This window comes from Enhydra lutris, unplaced genomic scaffold (assembly GCF_002288905.1).
Source record: "Enhydra lutris kenyoni isolate GAN:26980312 unplaced genomic scaffold, ASM228890v2 scaffoldscaffold93, whole genome shotgun sequence".
Classification (NCBI taxonomy): domain Eukaryota; kingdom Metazoa; phylum Chordata; class Mammalia; order Carnivora; family Mustelidae; genus Enhydra; species Enhydra lutris.
This window is the reverse complement of record NW_019154177.1, coordinates 3936797-3964141: the sequence shown is the minus strand read 5'-3', so window position 1 is coordinate 3964141 and position 27345 is coordinate 3936797. Positions and strand designations below refer to the sequence as shown.

The following is a 27345-nucleotide window of genomic DNA, read 5'->3' as shown; positions in this document are numbered from 1 at the left end:
CCTAGACTCAAAGAAGTGGGAAGATTCAAGGCCACATCGTGTGACAACATTAGATTGAGGGAGGTGTAATCTAAGTCAACTGTGCCAGAGTGTGTTGGTGACACGGATCAGAGTAGGATGGTATCCCTCCCCCTCCAACTTGTGCAACCTGCAGAGTCCCTCCCTTCTCACCCCACTCCATCCCCTCCGCTGCCCCATTCCACTGGTTCCCTGAGCTTCAGGTCTCAGTTTACAGTGTCCCTTCATCTGAGACATCTTCCTGGACTACTCTGACCGGCTAGTAGTGGGCCTCACAGCGCCCTCTACTGACTACCATGCATTTCTCACTACGCCTCGTGATGCTCCCTTGTCTTTTCTCCCCAACTGGGGCCTCCACGTCTAATGGTTGTAAGGTCGTTCCTCTGCTTGAGCGGAGCAGAACAGAGCGAGCCATGCTATAGGAGCCACAGCAACTCCTGTTTTGGGCGAGGGACAATAAGCTCCTCGAGGCCAGCAGGACTGTGTCTGCAGGAGCCGTCACAGCCTTGACATTGAGTGCTACGAGCATACGGTCATTACTCTGAAAGTGTTTGCTCTTTGAAGAATGAATGGAAACATCACTGAATGAACCACTTGACTTTATGCTAAATGTTGGAACAGAACTTTGAGAAACGTCCTATTTCTGGGGCAGAGAAAAAATAGAGTAGGAGGGTAAATTTGGAGGTAGATAAAAGGATGGGCTGAACTCTGGAGGTCCCTACCCATCCAGTGATTCTGAATTCGGAAGTAGGATCTATTACTTTTGTTGCTCAAATTCTAAAGAACAGTACAGAGATATTAATGAAAGTATAGTTCGTCAATAGGTGAGAAAATTACAATACAGTATTCAGCTTGTCAGAAGGAGTGTTTCTCCTTCAGTTATGTTAGACAGTACTGCCACCTAGTGGGCAATATAAGAATTCTTTCCAGAACTACATGCCAGGACTACTGAGTAAATTATTGAGAATAAGGTTATTAACATTGTGAAACTGAACCCAAACCGCTCTTTCAGGAAGAATTCCGTTGGCCTGGTATTTGTCGTGACTCAGGAGAGCTGACTGATCTGATTATCATGAAGTCAATGGAAATTTCTAATACAGAAAGTTCAAGACTTTTTTGAAACTTTTTGTCTTTAAAATACATTCCACTCGGGTATCTGGGTGGCTCAAAGCGACTGCCTTTGGCTCATGTTCTCTGGGTCCTGGGATCACGCTCCACACTGGACTCCCTGCTCAGGGTGTTTGCTTCTCTCTCTCCCTCGGCCCCTCCCCACTGCTCATTCTCTCTCAAACAAAACAAAACAAAACAAAACAAAACAAAACAAAACAAAACATTGAGTCCACAGAATACTGTGTTCAAAATGTAATTGAATTAATTCTTTTTTCTGTGGTTAAGTTACCAACTTAATACACAGGATTGTTTCAGGGTTTGCTTTTGTTCCTTCTTTTTCACTTAATTTTTTCCAACATTTTATTATAAAATTTTCAAACAGGTAAGCTGAAAAAGGGTTTACAGGAAGCATCTGTACACCCATTCCCTAGAGTCCACCATTAGCATTTTACTCTATTTGCTTCACCACATTCATCTAAACATCCCCATATCCATCCACCTATTTTATGTTTTTGAAGCATTTTTAAAATATTTTATTTATTTGACAGAGAGAGAGAGAGAGAGCACAAACAGCAGGCAGAGCAGCCGGCATGCGGAGAAAGAGAGGGAGAAGCAGGCTCCCCACTGAGCAGAGAGAATTTTTTAAATAAACTGCAGATATTGGCTTATTTCCCTCTAAAAGCTTCAATATCCATATCATTAATACAGTTTTTGTTTATTTTTTCCATTTGTGAAATATTTACATAGTTCAAGAGTACAGAAATAGATGTTCAAAAGTCTCACTCCTCCCCCGCTCCCCCATTATTATTTTTTTTTTAACATTTTATTTTTATCTGTCAGATAGAGAGAGAGCTCGAGTGCCCAAGCGGAGGGAGTGGCAGGCAGAAGAAGCTGGCTCCCCACTGAGCCCGACGTGGGACTTGATCCCAGGACCCTGGGATCATGACCTGAGCCAAGGCAGACACTTAACATGACTGAGCCACCCAGACATCCCTTCCTGCTCCCATTAAATAACCATATTCCATTTCCATTAGCTTCTGATTGAGCTTCTCTGTGTTTCTTTTTTATGAAGATAAAAGTACAGACGTATATTCTCATTGCTTTCTTCAATAAAGGTAGAATGCTATATATACTCTCATTCCACTCTTTTCATTTAATGGCATATCATGGGAATTCTCCATTTCAGAGATCTCCCTAATTCTTTGTGTGTAATATTGTGTAGATAAACCATAATTTACTCAATGGTTATCAACACAAGGTCAATACTGTTTTATTTAGACTGACGGCTCTTAACTGTGATTTTCCCCATAGGGGTTATTTGTCAATGTCTGCATTTTTTTTTTTAAGATTTTTTATTTTGGGCCTGCCTGGGTGACTCAGCTGGCTGAGCATCTGCCTTCAGCTCAGGTCATGATCTTGGGGTCCTGGGATTGAGCCCTGAGGTGGGGTCAGGAGGGAGCCTGCTTCTCCTTCTCCCTCTCCCCCCACCTTGTGCTCTCTCTCTCAAATAAAAATATAAAATTTTTAAAGATTTTATTTATTTATTTAACAAAGAGACAGAAAGCGAGAGAGGGAACACAAGCAGGGGGAGAGGGAGAGGGAGAAGCAGGCTTCATGCTAAGCAGGGAGCCCGATGCAGGGCTCGATCCCAGGACCCTGGGATCATGACCTGAGCCGAAGGCAGATGCTTAACGACTGAGCCACCCGGGTGCCCCAAAATAAACAAAATCTTTTAAAAAATAAAGATTTTTTTTTTAAATTTTTAAGTAATCTCTATACTCAACACAGGCTAGAACTTACAGACCCGAGATCAAGAGTCGCACACTCCATAGAGGGAGCCGGCGAGGTGCCGCTCAGTGTCTGCATTTCTGCCCCTCGCCACTGAGGGGAGCTCCTGGCATCAAGTGGGTAGAGGCCAGAGCCGCTCCACAGTAAGGGTTATCTGGCCCCAAATGTCCATGGTATCCATGTTAAGAATACCTGATTTATACATTTATCCTTCCTGCCTACATTGATTTATGTCAAAGCAAGTATCAGACCATTAATCTCTAAGTACTATTTACAGATAAAAAACCATTAGAGTGATACCCCACAATACCACTGTTATACCTAATATCTTAACGTCATCAGAGAGTTCCGATTTCCCTTATTATTTTTTTATAGTTGGTTAATTCAAACAAGATCCACAAGTTGCATTTGTTAATATTTTTTCTTATACTCTACAAATCCTTCCTGCTACTTTTTTTTTTTAATCTTGCTATTTAATTGTTGGGAAAACATAGGTTATGTGTCCTGTAGAATTTCCTACACTTTGGATTTTGTGGATGGCATCCCCGTGGTGTTTAACATAATTCTCTATCTTCAGTATTTCCTTAAACTGGCAATAGATTTCCAATTCAGATTCAATTTCAGAACAAGAATACTTCATAGGTGGTACCTTTACCTTTAAAGAGATTTCCAGGACCAACCCAGTGAGTCTTCATTTCTAAAGTATAACCCTGGCGATCTGGAAAATGAACTCTGAACTCCTGACATTCTCATATTAGGAAATTTAGGAGCAGAGAGAGTGTGACGAGTCCACACTCCCCACCGTTTTCTCAGATGGCAGTTTCACCGAGGGTGATGACCTTTGGGAGCTTCCCCAAGCCTAGGGAGTCGCACGCAGTTTCCCTACTAGCTGCCCAGTGCCTAAGTGAGATGACTGGGCACTGAGACGAAGGAATTCTAGTTTCCTGACAGCCTCTGGGCCATGTGGATCTAGTCTCTCGGGCATAATAAGTAATACACAATAAACTCCACTCTAGGGAGACCGAAAAGACAATCTGATTTAAAACGAGCTACTCATCCTACTTCTTGGAGGGAAGGGCTTGGTCAGAACCGAGATCTAAAGGAGATAAAGTATCTCTGCATGAGCGCACAGGTGCACAGACTCCGGCACTCCCCGAGGTCACTGGAAGAGGTAACTCATCAGCACAGCAGTGGTCCTGGTAGTTGATAAGTAGAAGGAAATTTTGCTGAGTAAACTACATACTACATTCCCAGTTTTCCTGCTAAAACCGGTGGTGCTGGTGAGGGACGGCTGCAGACAGAGCTGCTCGGCACCCAGCAGCCAAAGGTTCCCTGTCCCCTCCCGGCCGCCCCCAGGGCACTATTGCAATACAATGGCTCTGGCCTCGGGGAGACACCTTCCAGTGGGCAGCTTCATGTGGTGCCCTTGAGGGTGGCTTTCAGGCAAGCCCACAGAGATTTCCAGCAAGTTCCTTGGGCGAAGCACCACAGGACTTCCCCGCCTCTGGCATGCCCTCTCCAGCAAGGTCCAGATCTCAGCACAGGCGGGTCTGCCCTGAACGTGTTTCGGCGAGCGGGACGAGAGCCGCTCCTGCTGCAGCCCTGGCGTTCTCTTTGCTTCCGTGGGTGCCGAGGAAGAGCGCCTCCGGAATTTCCTCCTCTCTGGGATCCAGACCTCACCGGCAGGGGAGTGACATTAGCAAAAGTCACCGAGGAACTTGGAAATCTTCCCTCCGGGACCGTCAGTGAATCTGGAGCCACGAGGTGATCGGTTGGTGCCCGGCACGTGTCCTGACAGCAGCCCCCCTGCTCTCGGTCCCTCTGGTCGCAGGTGCACTGTTCACCTCGCAGGTTTTGTGAAATGGCATATGTGGAATGTGTCATAAGAGACAGACGTTAAGATAGGATTGAAGTTATACGGCCGCGGAATGAGATGACATGGCTTTAAGGACGCCTTTAAGGATTTCAGCTGTTCTGACATCAACTTTGCTGACTTTTCCCGGGCTCTGGGCCACCTGACCGTCCCTTCAGCCAAGCTCTGTTTGCCTTCCAGGCTGTTATCCTCCGACGCACGGACACTCAGCGGCGGACAAGGTGGGCCCTAACCTTCCCTGGGTGCGGGCCTTCTATCCACACTCTCCCCAGCATCCAGGCGGGGTCTCTAGGGACCTGCCTACATTACCGCAGCGTCTTCATCTTCTGGCTTTACTGCAATATAACTTACATACGATAGAATCACCTTTTCAAGTGCACAGTTTATGAGTTTGGGTAATTACACAGAGTTGCGTAACCACCACCACGGTCAAGACACAGAACGTTTCCTTGACCCTCAAAAAGTGTCCTTGGCCTCAACTACTTTTGAGAACCTGAATTATATCCCTGCATTTTCCGCTTTCAGTACTCTGGGCTCACTTTCTGGGCTGGTCACCATGTTTCACCTTCCTGAGAAACAGCTCTATTCTCATCCTACTTTGCAGACGAGAAGGAATGGGCAGGTTTAGTGCTCAGTGACTGAAGAACCTTTCCCTGGCTCAACTAAAAGGTGCACTCTAAGTTTATTCATAGCCATTTCCCCTCCGGCCCATAAGGGTGGTGAGGTTTCGTGATCGTGCTTTATTTCTTAACACCTGAAGCAGCCCTCACCGGGACGCAGAGTCTATCACCACATGGACGGCAGGATCCTGGAGACACAGGTAAGGACTCCTGCTGTCCAGTCCCTAAAGTTGTCCCCCCCCCCCGCCATAGTTTCTTCCCTTCTCATCTCAGGCACCTCCCCCTTATCCTGAAGTTAACCAGTTTATGTCTGCTACGTGCAGCCTGAGATGTTCTTCTAAGTTAAAACCTATAATAACAGATGTAATTCTCCAAACAGACTAGAATTGTTCTCTCACTGCTGCTGGAAGCCTATTCCCAAGAGCTACGGAAACTGGGAAATGTAATCTGGTTTACTGACCACACCTGTTCCTGCACTGGGAAAGCTGTACACCCAGAAGGTCTCCTTCCCTCTTCCAAACTCAAGTATGGCCATTTCCCTTTGAGCTAGTCCTAAGCTTTCCCTCAAAATTTTTATTGCTTTTTTTTTTCATATATGCTATTATTTTCATAAGCCTCCCACTTGTTCCTAGTGTCCATGAATAAATCCTGTACCTCCTGTATTATGTTTACATTTATTTACCCCAAATTTCCTGACAGGTCTGTTATGGAGACACGTGTTGTGTGTTCATAAACATGTTACCAAGGAGTCAGAACTTCCTGAGACTGGTGAGGTAGGATGTCAAAAGCTGAAATTCTGACCTCATCTTCAAAACTCGCTCAAAAATTATTCTTTTGGGGCACTGGCTGGCTCACTTAGAAGGGCATGCAACTCTTGATCTCGGGGTCGAGAGTTCATGCCCCATGTTGGGTGCAGAGATTGCTAAAATAAGCAAATAAATAAACATTGACGGAAGAGTCCAAGATGGTGGGGGAGGAGGAGACCTTAGTTTCGCCGGGTCCCAGGAATTCCACTAGATCACTGCCGGATCATTCTGAACACCTGTGAGCTCAACCGGAGATCGAAGAAAGAACAGCTTCGACTCTGCGAACAGACAAGTGACCACTTTCTGTAAGCTAGGGCGTGCGGAGAAGTGAATCGGAGGCCGTATATGGGAAGATAAATCACAGGGAGGTGGCGGGGGGCTCTGTCAGCCGGCTCCCAGCAGGTGAGAGAGCTGCGGAGCACAAAACCAGAACTCTTAGAAGCCTGCTCCAGTGAGGGATATTGCTCAGGGGGCGAAGCTGGGTGGAATCCTAGGTGGTTCAGGGTAGTCTCAGGATCCCCAGGGTCACAGGAAGACTGGGGGTGCCTGATTGCAGCAGGGGGAAGCCGGCTGTAATCAGGGAGCTGAGGCAGGGGCTCTCCGCTCAGGGTTACCTTAAACCATGATCCCCGGCATAGGAGGGTCCCTGCTCGAAGAGCAGGGACCCCACAAGTGGCAGATCCGGGAGACTCACCTTCCGCCTCTGGGAGGAGTGGCATGGGAACACACAGCAGGAATCTGCTGGGTTTGGAGACTCCAAATGGGGCCGAGTGCCAGAGACAGAAACGCTTAGTCACAGGCCGGGTGAGCTCAGAATGTAGCTGGAGACCAGGAAGATGGGAGGGATTGACGGCCTTTCTCCAAGGGCACACGGGGGAGTGGGGCCCCGAGTTCTCAGCTCCTCTGGACTGGAGACTGGGAGGCCACCATTTTCATTCCCGTCCTCCAAAGCTCTACAGAAAGCGTTCAGGGAACAAAAGCTCCCAGCCTAGCCCCTGGCGAGGGCAGCGTAATTCTGCCTCGGGCAAAGACATTTGAGAATCACTGCAACAGGCCCCTCCCCCAGAAGATCAGCAAGAACAACCAAGATCAAGTTCACTGATTAATGAGAACTGCAGAACTCCAGAGCTAGAGGAAAGCAATACATAGAATTCATGGTTTTTTTCCCATGATTTTTGTCTTTCCAAGTTAATTTTCAAAACTTTTTTTCTCTTTTCTTTTTCAACCAATTTCTTATCAACTCTTTTTTAAAATCCTTTTTAATTTTCATTTTTATAGTTACATTCTATCCCTTCATTGTATTTGATTTTATTTTTGTATATACAAAAGCTTTTCGTTCTTTACGATTTTGGGATACAGTTTCTTCTAGCAGACCAAAATACACCCAAAATCTATGGCTCTGTTCTATTCACCTGTCTGATCATATTCTTTTTTTCTTTTTTCTTCTTCCTTTTTTTTTGGTTAAAGTCTTTTAATTTTCATCTTTAGAGTTACATCCTACTTTTTCAATGGGTTTAGTTTTATTTTCGTATGTATGTAAGTTTTTCTTTCTTTACAATTTTGAGATGTAGTCTTCTCTAAGAAGCTGACCCAAATACACTCAGGAATTAGTGTATTGCTCTGTTCTAGTCACCTGTCTGTTTATATCCCTTCCCTTTTGTTGTTGTTTTTTTCCTCTTTGGTTTTTCTTGTCTTTCAATTTTCATTTTTACCATTACAATCTATCCTTTCATTGTCTTTAATTTTATTTTTGTATATATATATTCTTCTCTGTTGGAACTATTATCCTTCTTACACGGAACTATTCTCCAGAATAGATCACATGCTGGGTCACAAATCAGGTCTCAACTGGTACCAAAAGTCTGAGATTATTCCCTGCATATTTTCAGACCATGACGCTTTGAAACTAGAACTCAATCACAAGAGGAAATTTGGAAAGAACTCAAATACATGGAGACTAAAGAGCATCCTACTAAAGAATGAATGGGTCAACCAGGAAATTAAGGAAGAATTTTAAAAATTTATGGAAACAAATGAAAATGAAAACACAACTGTTCAAAACCTTTGCAATGCAACAAAGGTAATCCTAAAAGGGAAGTGTATAGCAATACAAGCTCTTCTCAAGAAACAACAAGGGTCTCAAATTCACAACCTAATCTTGCACTATAGGAACTGGAAAAAGAATAGCAAATAAAGCCTACACCAAGGAGGAGAAGAGAAATAACAAACATCAGAGCAGATATCAATGAAACAGAAATCAAAAGGGCAGTAGAACAGATTAACAAAACCAGGCAATAGTTCTTTGAAAAAATTAGTAAGACTGATAAACCCCTGGCCAGACTTATCAAAAATAAAAGAGAAAGGACCCAAATAAATAAAATCATGAATGAAAGTGGAGAGATCACGGCCAACACCAAAGAAATACAATTATAAGAACATATAATGAGTAACTATATGCTAACAAATTTGACAATCTGGAAGAAATGGACACATTCCTAGGGACATATAAACTACCAAAACAAGAAAATACCAAAATAGAAAACCTGAACAGACCCATCACCAGCAAGGAAATCGAAGCAGTAATCAAAAATGTCCCAACAAACAACAGTCCAGGGCCAGATGCCTTCCCAGGGGAATTCTTCCAAATATTTAAAAAAAGAAGGACAGTCTCTTCAACAAATGGTGGTGTAAAAATTGGACAGCCACCTGCAGAAGAATGAAACTGAACCACTATCTTACACCACACACAAAGACAGACTCAAAATGGATGAAAGAGCTAAATATGAGATAGGAATCCATCAAAACCCTAGAGGAGCACACAGGCAGCAACCTCTTCCACCTTGGCTGTAGCAACTTCTTGCTAGACACGTCTCCAAAGGCAAGGGAAACAAAGGCAAAAATGAACTATTGGGATTTCATCAAGATAGAAAGCTTTTGCACCACTAAGGAAACAGTAGACAAAACCAAAAGACAACCAACAGAATGGGAGAAGATATTTGCAAATATCAACACCCAAAACCAAAAAAATTCAGTCAAGAAATGGGCAAAGGCATGAAGAGACGTTTCTCCAAAGAAGACATAAAATGGTCAACAGAGACATGAAAAAATGCTCCACATCATGTGGCATCAGGGAAATACAAATCAAAACCACAATGAGATCCCACCTCACACCAGTCTGAATGGCTAAAATTAACAAGTCAAGAAACCACAGATGTTGGCAAGGATGTGGAGAAAGGGGAACCCTCCTACACTGTTGGTGGAAAAGCAAACTGGTGTAACCACTCTGGGAAACTATGGAGGCTCCTTATTCCTTATTTCAACCCTTAAGTTGAAAAGAGAGCTAACCTATGACCCAGCAATCGCACTACTGGGTATTTACCCCAAAGATACAAACGTAGTGATCTGAAGGGGCACACACGCCCCAATGTTCATAGCAGCAATGTCCACAATAGCCAAACTATGGAAAGAGCCCAGATATCCATCAACAGATGAATGGATAAATAAGATGTGGTATAGGGTGTCTGAGTGGCTCAGGTCTTCCGTTGGCTCAGGTCATGATCCCAGAATTGAGTCCCGTATCTGGCTTCTTGCTCAGCGGTCTGCTTCTCCCTCTGACCTCCCCGCACCCCCATGCTTTCTCTCTTTCTCTTTCTCTCAAATAAATAAAATCTTTAAAAAAAAAAAAAAGATGTGGTATAGATATACAATAGAATACTACTCAGCCGTCAAAAATGAAATCTTCCCATTTTCAATAACGTAGATGGAATTAGAGGGTATTATGCTAAGTAAAATAAGTTAGAGAAGGACAATTATCAAATGATTTCACTGATATGTGGAATTTAAGAAACAAAACAGAGGAGCATAGGGGAAGAGAGAAAAAGAATAAAACAAGATGAAATCAGAGAGGGAGATAAACTATGAGACTCTAATCATAGGGAACCAAACGGGGGGTTGCGGGGGGGGGGGGGGTGGGGGGATGGGGGGATGGGGCAACTGGGGGATGGGCATTAAGGAGGGTGTGTGATGTAATGAGCACTGGACATTATATAAGATGGATGAATCACTGACCTCTACCTTTGAAACCAATCATACATTATATGTTAATTTTAAAAAAGAAATAATCATAACAATTAAAAAATAAATATTACAGTAAAAAAACTAAAAGAATGTATTGCTTTCATTAAGAACAAGATGAACAGATTTTCAAGGAAAAGGGTTTTTCTCCTCTTGAGAGCCTTTTCAAACTTTTTGGAAGTAAGCTCTGTGCCCAATATGGGGCTAGAACTTGGGACCTTAGGATCGAGAGCCGCATGAGAGCCCTTTTGAAATGTAGGAACCGCTTAGCTCTGCTTCTAATGCAATACAGTTGAAACAACATGAGCACAAAAAAGGAAAAGCGCACACATACCGCCGGACTGCTCTGGTACTTGCTCCAAACAGTCCTGGAGTGTGTGCTGGGTATTCCCGCTTTGACGTGAGGACAAGCCGCAGAGTAGGGCAGACTGGGAAAGCTGAATGCTTTCTGTTATGGGTTAAACTGTGTGCCCCACCCCCTCATAGGTTGAAGTCCTAACTCACAGTATCTCACAACGTGACCTTATTTGAAGATAGGGTCTTTACAGAGGCAATCAAGTGAACACGATAGGGTACAACCCTACTCGTTTGGGCTATTATGGCAAAAATACCAGAGAATGGGTGACTTATACAATAAACACTGATTTCTCACAGTTCTGGAGGCTGGGAAGTCCAAGATCAAGGTGCCTGCAGGTGGTGTCTGGGGAGGGCCTGCTTCCTTGTGCTTCTTGGCCACTTTTCACTGTGTCCTTACATGGTGGAAGGACTGAGGGAGTTCCTTGGGGTCTCTTTCATAAGGGTGCTGATTCCACTTATAACTACTGCCCAAAGGCCCCCAGTTCCCCATAGTATCAGGTCGGGGATTAGGCTTCAAAACTTTAGAGGGACACGAACATTCAGTCTATAGCAGATCCTAACCCAATATAACTGATGTCCTTACAAATGGGGAAATTTGGACACAGAGACCCATGCAGGGGGAGGAGGATGGGAGGAAGAGCAGGGAGAAGGCAACCATCTCCAACACCAGGAGACAGGCTTGGAACAGATCCTCCCTTTATAGACCTCACAAGGAACCAACGTCTGCCACTAGAGAACAGAGCGGCAGACTGGACACAACGCTTCATGGTTTTTGGTTCCTTTGAAACTAGTAAGACAAAAGGCATAATTTGCTCGCTGCTTCATAGATGTCCTACTAACCCATCAGCTGAGCATGGGCTGTAGTGCACTTCCAGACCTTCCCAGTCCAAAGGGAACTTGAAGGACACCCTAGGTCAAGGTACAGGCAAGGCTTTCTTTCCCATTGTGATGCCCAATTTTAGGTCAACTTGACTGAGCCATGGTGTGTCCTGATACTTGGTCAAACACTATTCTAGGTGTTTCTCTGAGGGTGTTTTTGGATGAGACTAATGTTTAAATAAGTAAACCAAGTAAAGCAAATAGTCTTCTGTAATGTGAGTGGGCCTCACTCAATCAAACGAAAGACCGACCCTCCCCCAACCCCATGCCCTCAATCCCCTCTTCCCCTCAATGAGCACGAATTCTCCTGCCCGACAGCTGAACTGGGACGCAGGCTCTACAGCAGCTTCAGGCCTTCAGAGTCAAAACTGGGACACTGGCCCTGCAGATTCTGGACTTGCCGGCTGACATAATCATGTGGGCAAATTCCTCAAATCTATATCTATCCTATTGGTTTTGTTTCTCTTGAACAAATACCTAATACACCCGTCCCCACCTTATGTAGCTTAGCAGGTCATTCTCAACACATAAGCTGACTCAACAAGTTAACTTTTGTAAAATTAACTCTGTGAATTTTGTGAAAATTTTCTCCATGCCCAAATCCTTTCAGACATGGCCTGGGTTTAAAAAATAAAATATAAATAAATATCAAAGGAAAGAGAAATTAATAAGAAAATTTCTGCTTTGAATGCACTTGTTTTGAAAAGGGAACACTGAGAGCCCATTGGAAATTTCAGCAGTTTCTTACACAAGCGACAACCAGCTGACCCAGATATGTCTTTTGTAAATAATGAACTTCTCAGAATCAATATTGGTTCTGAAAAGTGAAAATTAAAAAACCCTTTGAAAATACAAAGACACTGGGGTGCCTGGCTGGCTCAGGAGGAAAAGCATGCAACGTTTGATCTTGGGGTCCTGAGTTTGAGCCCCATACTGGTGTAGAGATTACTAAGAAATAATAAATTTTATGGGGCACCTGTCTGCCTCAGTTGGGGAAGCATAGGACTCCTGATCTTAGGGTCGTGAGTTTGAGCTCCATGTTGGGTGTAGAGATTACTTAAATAAAATGAAAGGGAGAAAGTGAGAAAGAAAAAAGCTTTAAAAAATTTTTTAAAAATAAAATACAAATACAATGAGAAGAAAAATTACATATAATGGCTTAACTACAAGGTGTATGTTCATCGTGGACTGCATTTACTATGTGTTTTTTTCATTTCCTTGGTCCTTTACAATCATTTGTTTACTACCTTTTATCTTTTTTTTTTAAATATATATTTATTTATTTATTTAACAGAAGTCACAAGTAGAGGCAGATAGAGAGAGAGGAGGAAGCAGGCTCCCCGCTGAGCAGAGAGCCGCATGTGGGGCTTGATCCCAGGACCCTGGGATCATGACCTGAGCCGAAGGCAGAGGCTTTAACCCACTGAGCCACCCAGGCGCCCCACTACCTTTTATCTTAAAGTTGATTTATCATCATTAAAACTAGTACGTATCTCATGTTATTATTAAAATGTTACCTTAAAAACAAAAACACTAGGGTACCTGATTGGCTCAGTTGGTAGAAGATGTGACTCTTGATCTCCAGGTTGTGAGTTCAGTCAAGCCCCATGTCGGGCATAGAGCCTATTTAGAAAAATTTAAAAATTAAAAAATAAAAACCCAAATTCTGATAAACTGCTTGAGTCTGAATTTCTTTTCTGCCCTCATTTTTTTTCAACTTTGTGCCCATTTCAGGTAACCTAAAACATAAATACAACTATTTGTGTAATCCAGAGTAGAGGAATTGAATCACTCTCCAAATGATCCTATATGAGCTTTTTAAAAAGAATGTAATAACTTGTTATGTGTTTCCCCGAGGGCAGCTTTCAGAAAAATAGGGATTATCATGTAATAGCAATTTCTGAACTCTGGCTGAAAACCGTGGCAATTTAGTTAAGCCTTAATAAATGATAGATTTTAGGGCGCCTGGGTGGCTCAGTGGGTTAAGCCGCTGCCTTCGGCTCAGGTCATGATCTCAGGGTCCTGGGATCGAGTCCCGCGTCGGGCTCTCTGCTCAGCAGGGAGCCTGCTTCCCTCTCTCTCACTCTCTCTCTCTCTGCCTGCCTCTCTGTCTACTTGTGGTCTCTCTCTGTCAAATAAATAAATAAAATCTTTAAATAAATAAATAAATGATAGATTTTAAAAAGGTACGTACATCTCGGTTGGACTTACTGCCTTTCAGTAACGTTTTAATTTTTCGTTTTTCTTTATACCATGTTAGATGACTTGGTTTTGTTTTTTCTAGCACAGTACATTATTGTTCTTCTTTCCCTCATTCTCTTCCCACAAACTGATTATAAATGTTCTTAGGCAAGATACGAACAAACAGCTCTATAATGCATAGCAACGGAGTCCGCGCTCGACTAGAAGTGGCTCATAGAAAGATTACAGAAAAATATCCATGATTTTTCTTTAACTTGTGCAGCGTAACATTGCCATCAACTGAAGGATTATACATGACCCAATGTTACTGCATAATCTTAATTCGTTCAATACCCTTGGTTTCCTAAGTGCAGATAAGACTACAGGATATTTGGATGTCTAGAGCCAAATTCTGATAAGACGACAACCACTTGTCCCTTTTTCCCAGATCCCTACAAAACTGTTTTCCCTATAAATTTGTTCTTCAAAAACAGTATGAAAGCGTACATGGTAGAGACATTCCCAGTAGTTCCAGGGTTTGAGGATCTTCTGCTTCTGGACAGAGGAATGTTTTCAGAACCTCCCTCTTTCCTTTTGTGGATTTTGAGTCAGAAGATCTGAAGTCTCAGTCTGTCAATGGCTAGTGGTCTGAGATCTTGGGCTTGTAATTTAGCCTCTCAGTCTTGTCAAGAAGCGAGTAGAAAACATCTACCTACAGGGCTACTAAGGAAATTCCGTGGGATAACGTATGGTGTGGTATTTTAGCACAGTCGTGTCTCACTGAAATACAATGTGAGCCACAAACGTGAGCCACATCTATCATTAATTTTTTTTTCAGGTAGCCGTATTTTAAAAAGTAAAAGGAAACCAGTGAAATGAATTTTAACAACACTTGCATTTAACTCAGTATATCCAAAGTATCATTTCAACATGTGATCAATACAATTATGGAAATGGTTTACATTCTTCTTTTCTCACTAAATCTTTGAAATCCAGTGTGTATGTTACATTACAGCATATTTCAATGAACACTAACCCCATCTCAAGTACTCAGTAGTCACTGTCACTAGTGGCCACCGAACTGGGAGAGCGCAGGTACAGATCTGAGTCACAGTAAGTAGTTGACCATCTAGCGGGCAAAGCAAAAAGGATCTAACCTGAGCTGGTAAAACAGGTGTTTCAGACTCTGGGAGCCTCATGATTTTTCCTAAAGCAGGCATCATCTCCTTTGGTATGTTGAATTGGAAGAAAAAAGTCAAACAATACTGAAATAAATAAAGTAAAATCTTCCCCACGCCGTTCCAAAACTAAGCAATACTATTAGCAACTATAGGTAACATTTGGGTAAGTGGGGTTTGTGATACTTCTGGAAAATCATCAATTCCCCTATTGCTCCTTAGTTTTTAACTCCGTGACCTCATGATTCTACCTTGTTGGTTTGCTCACCATTTTCACATGGAAGAGATTTGTCTTTTCCAGCTTTTTAGTTCTGTTAAGAAACAACGTTATGAACTTTGCCTTATACCCTACCTAGTACAGGCTACCTGAACAGGACTTTTTTTTTTTTAAGATTTTATTTATTTATTTGACAGAGAGAGAGAGAGAGAGAGATCACAAGTAGGCAGAGAGGCAGTCAGAGAGAGAGGAGGATGCAGGCTCCCTGCTGAGCAGGGAGCCCGATGCGGGGCTCGATCCCAGGACCCTGGGATCATGACCTGAGCTGAAGGCAGAGGCTTTAACCCACTGAGCCACCCAGGCGCCCCTGAATAGGACTTTTATATACTTACCCATTTTGGATCTTTTCAATGATCCCTTTGTACCCCGGGGCTGAATGAAGAAATTGGAGGTCGGAGGGACTATTTTGACAGTCTGGTGTCTCAAAACCAAAGGACACTGTGCTTGTACTTGGCACCGGTAATCAGAATTCCCACCTTGGAAATCCGGTCTACTGATAGTTTCCCAGTCATCGGGTTGTTTCTTTTTTGAATTTAGATTTTACGTGTTTCGCCCAAACAAAGCCAGGACCACGGGACTGTGCTCTGCACATTGTGAGGTCGTGGGGAGAGAAACCGGTGAGAGACAGCAGGTAAGCAGGTGGGCGCACAGGGGAGACAGCTCGGGAAGTTACGGGATGGGAAGACAGGTTCGCGTTAAGGTCCGTGTACACAAAGGACCAGACTCCGGTGACTCCAAACGTCCTGTCCGCAGCGGAGCTGAGGATTTTGCAGAGTCAAGAGAAAGCAAAGCTAGGGGTGTTCGCAGGGGACCCCGCTCCTTAAAACTGCGGTGAGCGCTGTGTTCCCGGCGCCAGCCCAGTCCTGGGTGCTTGCCCGGCTCTCGGGGCGCGGCTGCGGGTCGGACCGAGGGCCAGGGCAGGCCCGCGTGGCTCCCCCCGAACCGCAGCGCACTCGGGACCCGGGACACAGTCGGGGATCCGCCCAACCACCGCTCTGCCACAGGTACGTCGGGGGCTTTTTACACAACAGTTTGTTCTCCCCGACTTGGCGCCTCCTGGGAGAGCTTGCCCCGCCCTCTGCCCTCGCAAAGGGCGAGGACAGAAGAAAGCACCGCACTGAGGAGAGAATTCCGACGAAAGGCCAGAAGCCAGCTACCTCCCCGCCGGCAGTCGCGCCCGGACGTCCCCGCCCAACTTCGCGCAGCACCCACCGCGCAGGCGCGGAAGGAGGCGGGGCCGAAGGGGCGGGGCTGGAGGCGATTGGCGGGATCCGTTGGGCGTCCCCCTGGTCACGTGGCCGTCGCGCCAGGCGAGCGCAGTCCGCAAGCTTTTCCAGGAGCTGTGGGCCGTGAGCGAGGTTCTCCCGCCGCAACGACCTGCATCGGCTGCGAGGATTGAGCGCTCCCGTCCGATAAGCGTGAGGGAGGTGGGTCCGCGGGGGCCGCTCTCGGGACGGCTGCCGGGCCGCGGCCTGGGTTGGGGTGGACGTTGCGGGGAGCGCGGGCGAGGCAGGGCCCCGCGGCCGAGGGGTTGCCCCATTGGCTGGGTCGGTTTTGGCGCGCTCTCCCGTCCGCGCTCCCGATTGGCTGGCGGGCGCGTCCCAGACTCGTGCGCGGCGGCGGTATCCGGCGGACCCCCCGGCAGCCGGCGGACTCCCCGGCAGCCGGCGGACTTCCCGGCAGCGGGCGGACCCCCCGGCAGCGGGCGGACCCCCGGCGGACCACAGGCCTGGGGAGGGAGCTCCGGCCGGCGGCTTCGGGGGGCTGGCTGTGCCCGGCTGTCCCGGTGAGGGGGAACCTCCACCCTCCGGGCCTCCAGCTGGCCGGGGTCCGAGGGTTCCGTAGCCTGGGCCCCGGGGGGAAGGTCGCTGGGTCCTGTGTCGCCCGTTGAAAACGACCCGGGGCTGGTGACCCTGGTGTCTCCCGTTCGTCTGCGTTCCCTGGGGACCCGGCCCTGTGCAGAGAGGGAAGGTGCAGGGCTGCCGACCGGAGTATGATAAACCTACGAAAGACTAACCTTGGTCGGGGCTGGCACCGGTTTGGGCCGTGACGCTTACGGAACTCGCTGTACATCGCAGTTCGGGACGCAGCCGGGCGAGGGGAGAAGTTTCACGAAGCAGTCCTGGCGCCTCGCATGCTATGCGCTCGGTGTTTTCTCACCTCTTCAGTTCAATTTTTCTAAATACTGTTCGTGACCCAAGTAAACGATTTGGGGATCCCGGCCTGCGACCTGCAGTTTGAGAAAACATTGCTCAGTTCAGTGGGTTCCCGCCAGCATTTGCTTAACATGAGATAGAAGGGAAAATAGGATGCATCAGACAGTTAGGGGGTTTTTGGTTAACTAAAGCTTTCTCGGCTGTGCCTGTGCTAAGGTACCGTATAAATGCATGAACAGGAGGTGAGTCATAGTCCCGAGTTTGAAAGTCGCTGCACCCAGTAAAGGTGTAATCTACAGCCATGAGGGAGGTGGGTTTGGCAGGCACAGACCTGTCCGGGAGGTTCCGAGTTTGGGTTTGCAGCGAGTCTGGCCCTGCGGTCTGGTTAACCACATTGCATAATTCCTTTATCTTCTGCCCGCTCTGCCTTGCTTCCCGCCCTCAGTTCACAGTGATGATTAAACATTCCCTACCAATGTGAATACATAATCTCATTAGATCGGATATTAAATCACTACTAACGTATTGCTGGTTATCAGAGCCAATTTTATTATAGCTTAAAACTGCCTTTGAAATGGCAACGTTAGGGGCGCCTGCGTGGCTCAGTGGGTTAAAGCCTCTGCCTTTGGCTTAGGTCATGGTCCCAGGGTCCTGGGATAAAGACCTGTGTTGGGCTCTCTGCTCAGCAGGGAGCCTGCTTCCCTCTCTCTTTACTTTCTGCCCGCCTGTGATCTCTGACTGTCAAATAAATAAATAAAATCTTAAAAAAAAAAAAAAAAACCAGCAAAGTTAGGATGCTATTCTTTAAAAAAAAAAAAAAAGATTTTATTTATGTATTGGGGAGAGGGGGGAAAGGGGGGGGGGGGGTGGATGTAGACCCCCTGCTGAGCAGGAGCCCATTGTGGGGCTGGATCCTAGAACCCTGAGATCATACCCTAAATCAAAGGCAGATGCTGAACCGACTGAGTCCCACAGGCGCCCCTAGAATGTTATTCTTGAATATACCCACGTACCTGGTGACCATTTCTCAGATTTTTTTTTTGAACCCTCTGTTTAATCAGGACCCCACAGTGTTTTGTAAATAACAATGTTTAGAACACCGACTTTTCCTGTTGTGACAGGGTGTTTCCAACCAGAATTACTGCACGTGTGTGGGGGTGTGTGTGTGTTGAGTATGGATAGTAAGAGTCACTGACTTTAGTCAGCTGTAGTCATTGATAGGGCTGAGTGTGGGTACAGTGAGAGAAGATAGTAGTTCTACTGTACAGTAGTAATGATTTCTGTGATTGTAAATACTTTCAACATCAGAAGAATCTAAACTCCACCTTCAGGTGCAAACCGCTTTCTGTTTATGATATAAATTACTAGTTTTTTGTACTTTACCAGGTGCATAATGAATCCGAGTATGAAGCAGAAACAAGAGGGAAGCAAAGAGAATGTAAAGGTATGTGACAGATTCACCGTCATTTGTTAGAGCATGTGGTTTAGAAGCATTTTAACGTAATTTAACTAAATTTAATCTGGCCGTCGTTTCTATAAACTTTGAAGTGCCGAACTTTTGGGCCGGAGGACAGGTAACAGTAGAAAACTTTAAAAAAATTAATTATGGTTGAACAGTGAGTTTTGTGATCCCATTACATGCGATCTCTTTCTATTTGTTTAGGTCTTTAATTTCTTTCAACAATGTTTTGGTAGTTTTCAGAGTATTGAGTTTTATACTCCTTTTGTTTAATTTTTTCTTAAGTATTTTATTTTTAATGCTACTGTAGATAGAGTCGTTTCATGAATTAAATTTTCTGTGTGTTCATTGCTAGTATATGGAAAACAGTTGATTTTTGCATTTTGAGTTTGATCTTAAATCCTATAACTTGCTGAACTTGTTTATTAGATCTGGTAGTTTTTTTTAGAGATTCCTTAGGATTCTCTGTAAATAAGATTGTGGTTGCTTTCTTTCCACTCCTCCATTTTATAAAATGACTTTATTAAAATCCTCTGTATCTTGAGAATTGGTGTCTTTGTCCACAGAGACACATTCTACATCATAATGCACGTGTGACCAGACAACATCATACTTACTCCCATTGAACCCGCTTGTTTGCTGTGCTTCTTGAATCCCATTGTGATGCCATCACTGGAAATCTTTATTTGTATAATAATAACAGAGTTTAATTTTCAATTTGTAACTTTGACTGACTTTGCTCTTAAAGTTCTAAGTGAGTTTACAACTTAATGAGGTTCTGCCACACAATTTAGAGGGTAAGGGAATGAGACCACATCTTCAGGAAAACTATCATTTTTCAGATTTAAATAGAGTAAATAAAAGTGATAAGTGATAGCAGTTGCTTTCTGATAGATGGCTTACCTTGCCTTGGTGTCCTTACATTGTTTTTCTTAAATAACACTCTGCATTGATAATTTGAGTCCATCCCTTGCCATTTAGGATGATATTATCTTCCCACTGATCTTTGTGTAGTGGCTTAGACTTTTTGTTAGGAAAATTTTCAAATATTCAAAAATAGTCAATAGTATAATAATCTCAACTTCCCAATTTTCAACAGTTAAAAGTATATGGCTAATCTTGTTTCATCTCCATTGTCATTCACTCCTCCTTAAGTTGCCTAATTAATTGAGACAGATCCCAGACAGTTTATATCATTTCAGCAGATCCTTATATCTGAAGAAAAATCTAATGTTTACTTAGCTAGAGTACAGCTATCTTGGATATAAAAGGACTGGGTTCTGTGTGGTTCTTGATTTAACCTCCAAAACTGTGATGTTGGGTGAATTATTGAGCATCCCAGCCTAAGCTTATGTCTCTGTAAAAGAAGGAATTGGGACTAAAACCAGATCTGTAAGAGTGAATTATAGGAGTTTATGGATTTCCTACCAATTATGCAAAATTCCGTGTGAGTACTGCTCTTGTGTTAATCTTTTTTTTCTGGAATCCTCTATGGTTTTCTAAAAAGATTAAGACCTATTAATATCTAAGAACCTGAACATCTTGGGGCACCTGGGTGGCTCAGTTTGTTAAAGCCTCTGCCTTCGGCTCAGGTCACAATCTCAGGGTCTTGGGATCGAGCCCTGCATCGGGCTCTCTGCTCAGAGGGGAGCCTGCTTCCTCCTCTCTCTCTGCCTGGCTCTCTGCCTACTTGTGATCTCGGTCTGTCCAATAAATAAATAAAATCTTTAAAAAAAGAAAAAGAACCTGAACGTCTTGGCTCTAAGGAGTCTGTTTTTCCAGCGCATGATCTATATAAAGAAAATGATAATAGCCATATTCCCTCGTGGGGGCTGGGTGCTTCAAGCTTACACGCATGAAAGTTGATCTTGAAATGGTCATTTCTGTGTGTGTGGCAGTGATTTATCTGGCTTCTGTGGCCATTATTTAGCAGCAAGCATTTAAATGAATTAACACCTCCTATTCTTGAGGGTCCAGAGTTCGGTTTTTCTTCTGTTTGTCTGGAGGCTATTGACTGGTCTATAATCTAAATTACATCTTTAATGTTGTTGTAATGTTTGTTCTCGGAGTAGTTGGCATTTGTTGCTCAGGTCAGCAGTGAGATCATAACCGGCTGCAGAAACTGTCCCGTGGGAAAGGTGAGCTCTCGTGCTGGGAAGTGCAGCTGGGAGCCGTAACTTTCTCACGCTGCTTCGGTGTCATGTTCTTGCTGCCCTTGTTTGAGTGTTCACCATTGTTTGCTGTCCCGTGGCGGCAGGATAACTAATGATTTTTTGCAAAAATAGAGAGCGCTTTCAGATCAGGAAAGGAAGGCTGTGTTTTTTCCAGAACAGTAATGTGGGTAAATTCACAGTGTTCTGGTGTGCCCCTGGCCCTGACTTTGTGGCTGTCTGGGTAGGAATGGGCTTGAAACGAAATGGCTTCTGCAGTCAGATGAAGGTGGGGGGTGTGGTCCTCTTGGATGTGCATTTGCTTCTGCGTAAGGTGTGTTCTTGGAAATTGTATTGCTTTGGTGACTGCATATACATGTGTTAGGGGATAGTCACTATTTAAAGGAAGTCTGAGGTGCATCTTTTTGAGTAGGGAAAGAAATATTTTGTGGTGTAAATAACCATTTCCCCCAGTTTACCCCTTTTGTGGGTTTCTACCATATAGATGTTATTATGTCTGGTACGTTTCTGTTTCTTTGTGGCAGATCCTTTTAAGAGGGAGTGCAGATATTCCTGTTGGACTTCGGTTTCATCACATATGGTCTGAAGTATTAGAGCTTAGAAATTTTGTTATATTTTTTAACTAGCTACGGTTAGTTGACAAGATGACTGTCATACAGCATGTATTGATTGAAATGTAAGAGAAAAGCTACTTGTGTCAGGTTTAGGTAATGTGACCCATTAGGATTTCCTTAACCTTTATTGTAATATTAGGGAACTAACAAGTTTGCTAGTTAAAAAAGCCAACATATTGCTCATATATAATATTACATGGCAGACCACACCCTAGTATTCTTAGTGTTTTGTATTTCCTTAATTATAGTAGGAATAAGAGAGTAATAACCCATTTGGCAACTCAGTAACCAGATAATAAATTCTGTTCACTTGTAGAATAGTCCTGTGCCCAGAAGAACGCTGAAGACGATTCAGCCTTCTGCAGCTGGGTCCCTTGTTGGAAGAGAAAATGAGGTGCGTGTTACTGGGCTAGAGCGGGCTACAGGTGGCACTGACTTGACATTAAAGATCCTTCCAGGAGTTCCTCGATCAGAGACGCCTGAATCATTGAAACTTGGAAATAGTTCAAGAATAACCATTGTGTGTTCCTCACAGAAACGGTTTTTGATTTGGTGGTTCAGTTTAGGAAGTTGAGAATCGGTAGGAAGACCTGCAGTAGCACTGGGATGACGTGCGGGGGTGCGGATGAACCTACAGGAGCAATGTTTGATGTTTGGGGAATAAAATGGTAGATTCCTTCATTTACCCCGTCTGTAAAGGAGAAAATCACAGTCGAGGGTGTCTAGACTTTTGCAAGTTTGAAAATACCGCCTTTCTGTGGCACTCAGTTATTTAAACAATAAAAATAATTTCAGCTAAGCTTTAGACCTAAGGCCAATCTAAGATAGTCGCTACAAACAAAATTCCTAAAAAATAACTACAATTTTGGTAGTTTTCAATTTGTGTGATTTTTTTTTTAAACATCCAAAAATGCCAGAGACGTATGACTGCTCTATTTTTGATACATACATGACAAAACCACCCAGCTGTCTCGTTCATTAGATCAAAATAAATGAGATTGATGTATGTATTTTCATTATAGTTGGTTAAAGGCTTGTCCAAAAGGAAACACTGGAACGACCCGTTAACATCTAAGGCTACCAGCTCTGGAGTTGTTACTGTCCCAGAACACAGTGAAAATAAAAATTTTAGTGAAGTTACTCAAGAAGCATTTGATCTTATGATTGCAGGTATGAAAAAATATGCCACTTTTATCTTAAATTTCTTAGTTACAATCACTTAATAAATTGTTAACATTAATTTAGTATTTAAACATTAAATAAAATAATCATTTATTATACTGTTCTGAACTCTGCCCACAGCTTCCTAATCTGGAGACACTATTAAATACTTTACTCAAATGTTTGATAATTTAAAATTTCTTACGGTTTTAAGTATACTGTGAATTTGGACAGGCTTTACCTATCAGTAAGATCCAAATATGGATGAAATATTAAAGAAAAGGATCGTGATTAATACGACAGCTCTGGTGTTACATCGCCTTAAGTGTCACAAGACATGGAAATCGTCTTTTCCGGAGAAAAGTATCTAGAGAGTGAATCTGGAGAAAGGAGTTTGCGCGGAGGGGAAACTGAAGGGAGCCCGCAGACACGGCTGAGCTCGAGGCAGCGGCCGCGCACACGAGGCCTAATCGGGATGGCAGTGGGAGTCAGCAGAGGAAGCTGGCGACGTCCTCTAAGCATTGTGGGAATATTTTTCAGTAGAAAAATTATTGGGTTTTTACAGCAGCATATAATAGTAATTATTTTCAAGGTTTACCTAAAAATTTATTTTAGAAAATCCATCCTCTCAATATTGGAAAGAAGTGGCAGAAAAGCGGAGGAAGGCTCTCTATGAAGCACTTAAGGAAAATGAGCAAGTACGTCCCGAGTGCCGTGCGCGGCGGGGCTTAACGCTCCGCGGGTCCGGTGCTGCGTAGCGTGTTTGCGGGCCGTGATGTAAACGAGCCTGGCGGGCGGCCCGGGACGGAAGGGGGCTCCGTCGTTGGGAACTTGGTGTAAACGTGTCTCTCCGGGGCTTGGAGGCGCATTAATCTGCTTCGTAGCTTGGCACACGTGTGGGACACTGAACTTCGTTTCTGTCGTCCAGCTTCATAAAGAAATTGAACGGAAGGACAGTGAAATCGCCCGCCTGAGGAGGGAGAACGAGGAGCTGGCCGAGGTAGCCGAGCACGTGCAGTACATGGCGGAGGTGATAGAGGTGGGCACTTGGCGCTCCGCGACTCCCGGGCCTCTGTTTTCCTCACCGGGCCGCGGCGCAGTGTAGTCGGGCGGGCTGTGGCTCCGCCGGCGGACTTCCCGCGCCTGAGGCTCAGCTCCCTGTCGCGCACCCAGACCTCTGCTGAGTCAGGCGGAGTCTCTACGGTCCGGGCTTTGTCTTCCTCCTCATCCGTGAGACGGGAGGAGGGGTGCGCGCCTCGCGGGCCGTGGGGAGACTCGGGAGTTACGCCGAGGAAAGTGGAGAGAAGTCCCTGCCCATGAGAAGGGCCCAGTGACTGTTGGGTAGCATTATAATCGTGGCGCAAAAGGACAGGGCTTTTCTTGCAGAAATATGAAAAGGGATTTACTTCTATATGGAAAATTTTTCTCTTTCACAGTTGACAGGTTTTTAGACAGGTTTTAATTTAATTTGAACGCCAGTGTGACATTATTGTCACTTATAAAACAGTTAATTGGCGTACTGCATAAGGTTGGTGGTCCTGACTTTTTTTTTTAAGATTTTATTTATTTGACAGAGAGACCACAAGTAGGCAGAGCGGCAGACAGAGAGAGGGGGAAGCAGGCTCCCTGCTGAGTAGAGAGTCCGATGTGGGGCTCGATCCCAGGACCCTGGGGTCACAACCTGAGCCGAAGGCAGAGGCTTAACCCACTGAGCCACCCAGGCGCCCCCCCTACCTGACTTTTTAATTTGGAAGAAGCTAATGTGTTTATAAGAATTAGCCTGCAGGGGTGGGGGGCTCTGTGGGTTGTGTCCCAACTCTTGGTTTCAGCTCAGGTCATAATATCAGGGTCTTGAGAGCAAGCCCTGCATTGGGCTCCAAACTTAGCAAGGAGTTGGCCAGAGTTTCTCTCTCCTCCCTTTGCCCCTCCTCCTGCACGCTCCATCCTTTCCCCTCTCTCTCCCTCTCTCATAAATAAATCTTTAAAGAAAAAGAATTAGACTGATGACTGTTACTTTACAGTCTTGGACTAAACAATAGGTCTTAAACTTACTCATGTTCGCAAAAAATCATCTTGCTGATAGGAAGAAAGTTTTCAAATAAAAGCTTTTCTAGTACTGAATTGCTTACGTATTAAGCCACGACAGAATTCTCTTTCACGTTTTCATTTGGAAGTGCCGTGACAGCTCTCCTAACCGCCGTGTGAGTGTTGGTCCCCCACAGACTGGAAGTCAGAAAGCCTGGCCCTTCGCTCTGGGTAGCTGGCGAGGCCCTGACTCGAGTGGTCTGCGAAGGCACGTCGTGCTTTGAAACGAGCACACCCTTAGTGCTGTGACTTTGCTGAAATGGGTCTAGCTTGGGGGGACTTGAATAGAACGCTTGACTGTCAGTGAATTTAACAGAGAGCTGATAGGAGAAGCACCTCGTCAGAGCAGTGAGGGCCAGTGCTGCCAGCACACTGCTAGCGGACTCGGCCTTTACGGTGTTCACAGTAAATTGTTGGTTTATTCTTTCAAAAGCGACTGCAGGAGGAGCCTCTGGGTAACTTCGAATCACCAAATAGTCAGGAGTGTGACTCGGAAGAGGAAACCGGTGAGGACTCGGCTGTGGAAGACCCAGACGTTGTTCCGTGCTCCGAAGAGGCGGTGTCTTCCTCTACAGATGCCAGGCCCGGTGTGTGAAAGTCGCACGTGCCTGACTCCCGAGAGACGCTGCCGGAGTTTACCTCCACTAGCGTTCTTGGTAGCAGAGCAATGGCTATACTGCAGAGGGGGAGTCAGACCTTCTTGTTGGAATCCTGGGACCCCCGTTGTATTAAAATACAAATACTATGTATTTTTAATCTATGATGTTTTATGTAAATAGCATTTTCTCAGTGGTCAGACATGACTTGTGTGTATGATAAATAAACTTCAGTCCCTTGTTGAGCATTGTGCGTATCTGGGAGGAATGAAGTATAACCAGGCTATAGAAAGTGCATCTTTTCTTTCTTTTGCTCTGTTATCTTGGAGGAAACAAGAAGAAAAATTTTTTTTTTTTAAGTAGGCTCCACACCCGATATGGGGCTCAAACTCACGACCCCAAGATCAAGAGTTGCTTGCTCTACCGTCTCAGCCAACCAGGTGCCCCCGAGTTTATCTCTCTTAAGACTGAGATGGTCGAGTTTTTACTTCCAAGTCTGGTTGTACGTCAGGCTCATTGTAGGGACTGTTGAGTTCCAGATGCTCTTACCGCACACTTCTGATCGTGGAGTGGGAGAATCTAGGATCAGAAGCTCCCTGTGTGGATCCGAGTAGCCAGGAATAGGACCAGTTGGCTGGAATAATCAGACTCTTCTCCGACGTTTACAGCGGTGGGGGGGTGGGGATTGTCCTCTAGAGAAGTGGGGGCAGGTGAACGTCCACTTGGATGCAGGGATGTGCTGTGGATGTGGACGGGAGGTGAAGCTTTCTGTTCACGTGTTTCACATACGGTAGAACATAGAGCATGTATACTGAGGAAGAAGCAGCAAGAGGATGCACTAATTAGGGATTTCCCATATGTACTGTTTCTAATGAAGAAAAGGACAATGGAAATTGTTTACAAAGTACATCACATTGGGATGGAATATGTTCTGTGAGAAGCACACAAGTGTGTTACGTATAGATTGGCAGTAAAGAGCTTTGTCAAGCTTTAAAGGATTCCTTTGGGTAAGGTATTTATCCTGATAGAACTTGGATGTTTTTATCTCTTATTGAGTTAGTCTACCTCAATGTTATTTGAGGGTTAAAACATAACTACGGTGCCTGAACTAAATGCTTTAAAAATGAAAGCGATTATTAGTGTACAGCAACATTATCCAAAAAACTGAGGTGTTAGAAATACCTTTGCTCCCTAGCGTGATGGCCAGTGAGCCACTCGTGGCTGTTGAGCACTCGAAATGTGGCTGGTGTGAACGAGGAACTGAGCTTCCATGTACGTTGAAGTAGAGGCTCGTGGCTGCTGTGTTAGTGCAGCTCTGTTTTAGGTGCGGGCCACTAGCCCAAGATCCAGTTAAGATGGTGTATTTAATGTTACGTGCTTTCTACTACAGTAAAAAATAAACCGAAGAATATTACGGGTTAAGGATAGAAGGCAGTCAGCTGAGAGGCTATTAGAATGATGAGGGCTTAGCAGAAGAGGGTTACTTGGCAAATAGTATTTCTAGAAAATGCCAAAGTTGGATTGCCAGGATTTGGTGGGGAGCAAAGAGGAAAGGGAAGTGAGGGCATAATTTAATGTAAAAGCTATCACTATTAATCTAGAAGAAAATAAAGGGAAAAGTTAAAGTGACTTTGGAATTGGCAAAGATTTCTCAAAAGACACAAAAAGTACAAATTATATAGTAAATTGGACTTGGTAAAAATCAAAAACTTCTCTTTGAAAGACTAAAGAGAATGAAAAGACAAACCATAGACTGAGAGAAAATATTTGTGAAAGCTCCAACAAAAGCTTTGTATCTATAAAGAACTCTTAAACTCAGTAAGTAGACCGACTCACTTTTAAAATGGGGAAAATTTGGACACTTAACCAAAGGACGGAGACCGCGAACAAGCACGTGACCAGACATCCGCGTCCTCAGTCATTAGGGAAACGCCCATTGTCC

The 27345-nt window shown here is 44.5% G+C and overlaps 1 protein-coding gene across 2 annotated transcripts; it reads left to right on the top strand.

The window, feature by feature from the left end:
* The first annotated feature begins 16455 nt into the window (after positions 1-16455).
* Positions 16456-25646, top strand: LOC111138615 (geminin, DNA replication inhibitor). 2 transcript variants are annotated; one of them, XM_022490638.1, is made up of 7 exons: positions 16456-16588; positions 18704-18761; positions 21878-21955; positions 22584-22731; positions 23338-23420; positions 23651-23761; positions 25241-25646. In XM_022490638.1, the coding sequence occupies exons 2-7, from the start codon at positions 18711-18713 to the stop codon at positions 25400-25402; spliced, it is 633 nt and encodes a 210-aa protein (XP_022346346.1). In that variant the 5' UTR covers positions 16456-16588; positions 18704-18710; the 3' UTR covers positions 25403-25646. The 2 variants fall into 2 exon arrangements, with proteins under 2 accessions (XP_022346346.1, XP_022346345.1); XM_022490637.1 differs by lacking the exon at positions 16456-16588 and adding an exon at positions 16928-16947.
* Positions 25647-27345: the final 1699 nt, after the last annotated feature.

What these genes read in the sequence shown, in the direction of transcription:
- LOC111138615 (XM_022490638.1), top strand. Translation starts at nt 18,711, where the DNA reads ATGAATCCGAGTATGAAGCAGAAACAAGAGGGAAGCAAAGAGAATGTA. An exon ending in GAAGCAAAGAGAATGTAAAG is followed by an intron (nt 18,762 to 21,877) that starts GTATGTGACAGA and finishes GTTCACTTGTAG; the next exon opens with AATAGTCCTGTGCCCAGAAG. An exon ending in ACATGGCGGAGGTGATAGAG is followed by an intron (nt 23,762 to 25,240) that starts GTGGGCACTTGG and finishes TTCTTTCAAAAG; the next exon opens with CGACTGCAGGAGGAGCCTCT.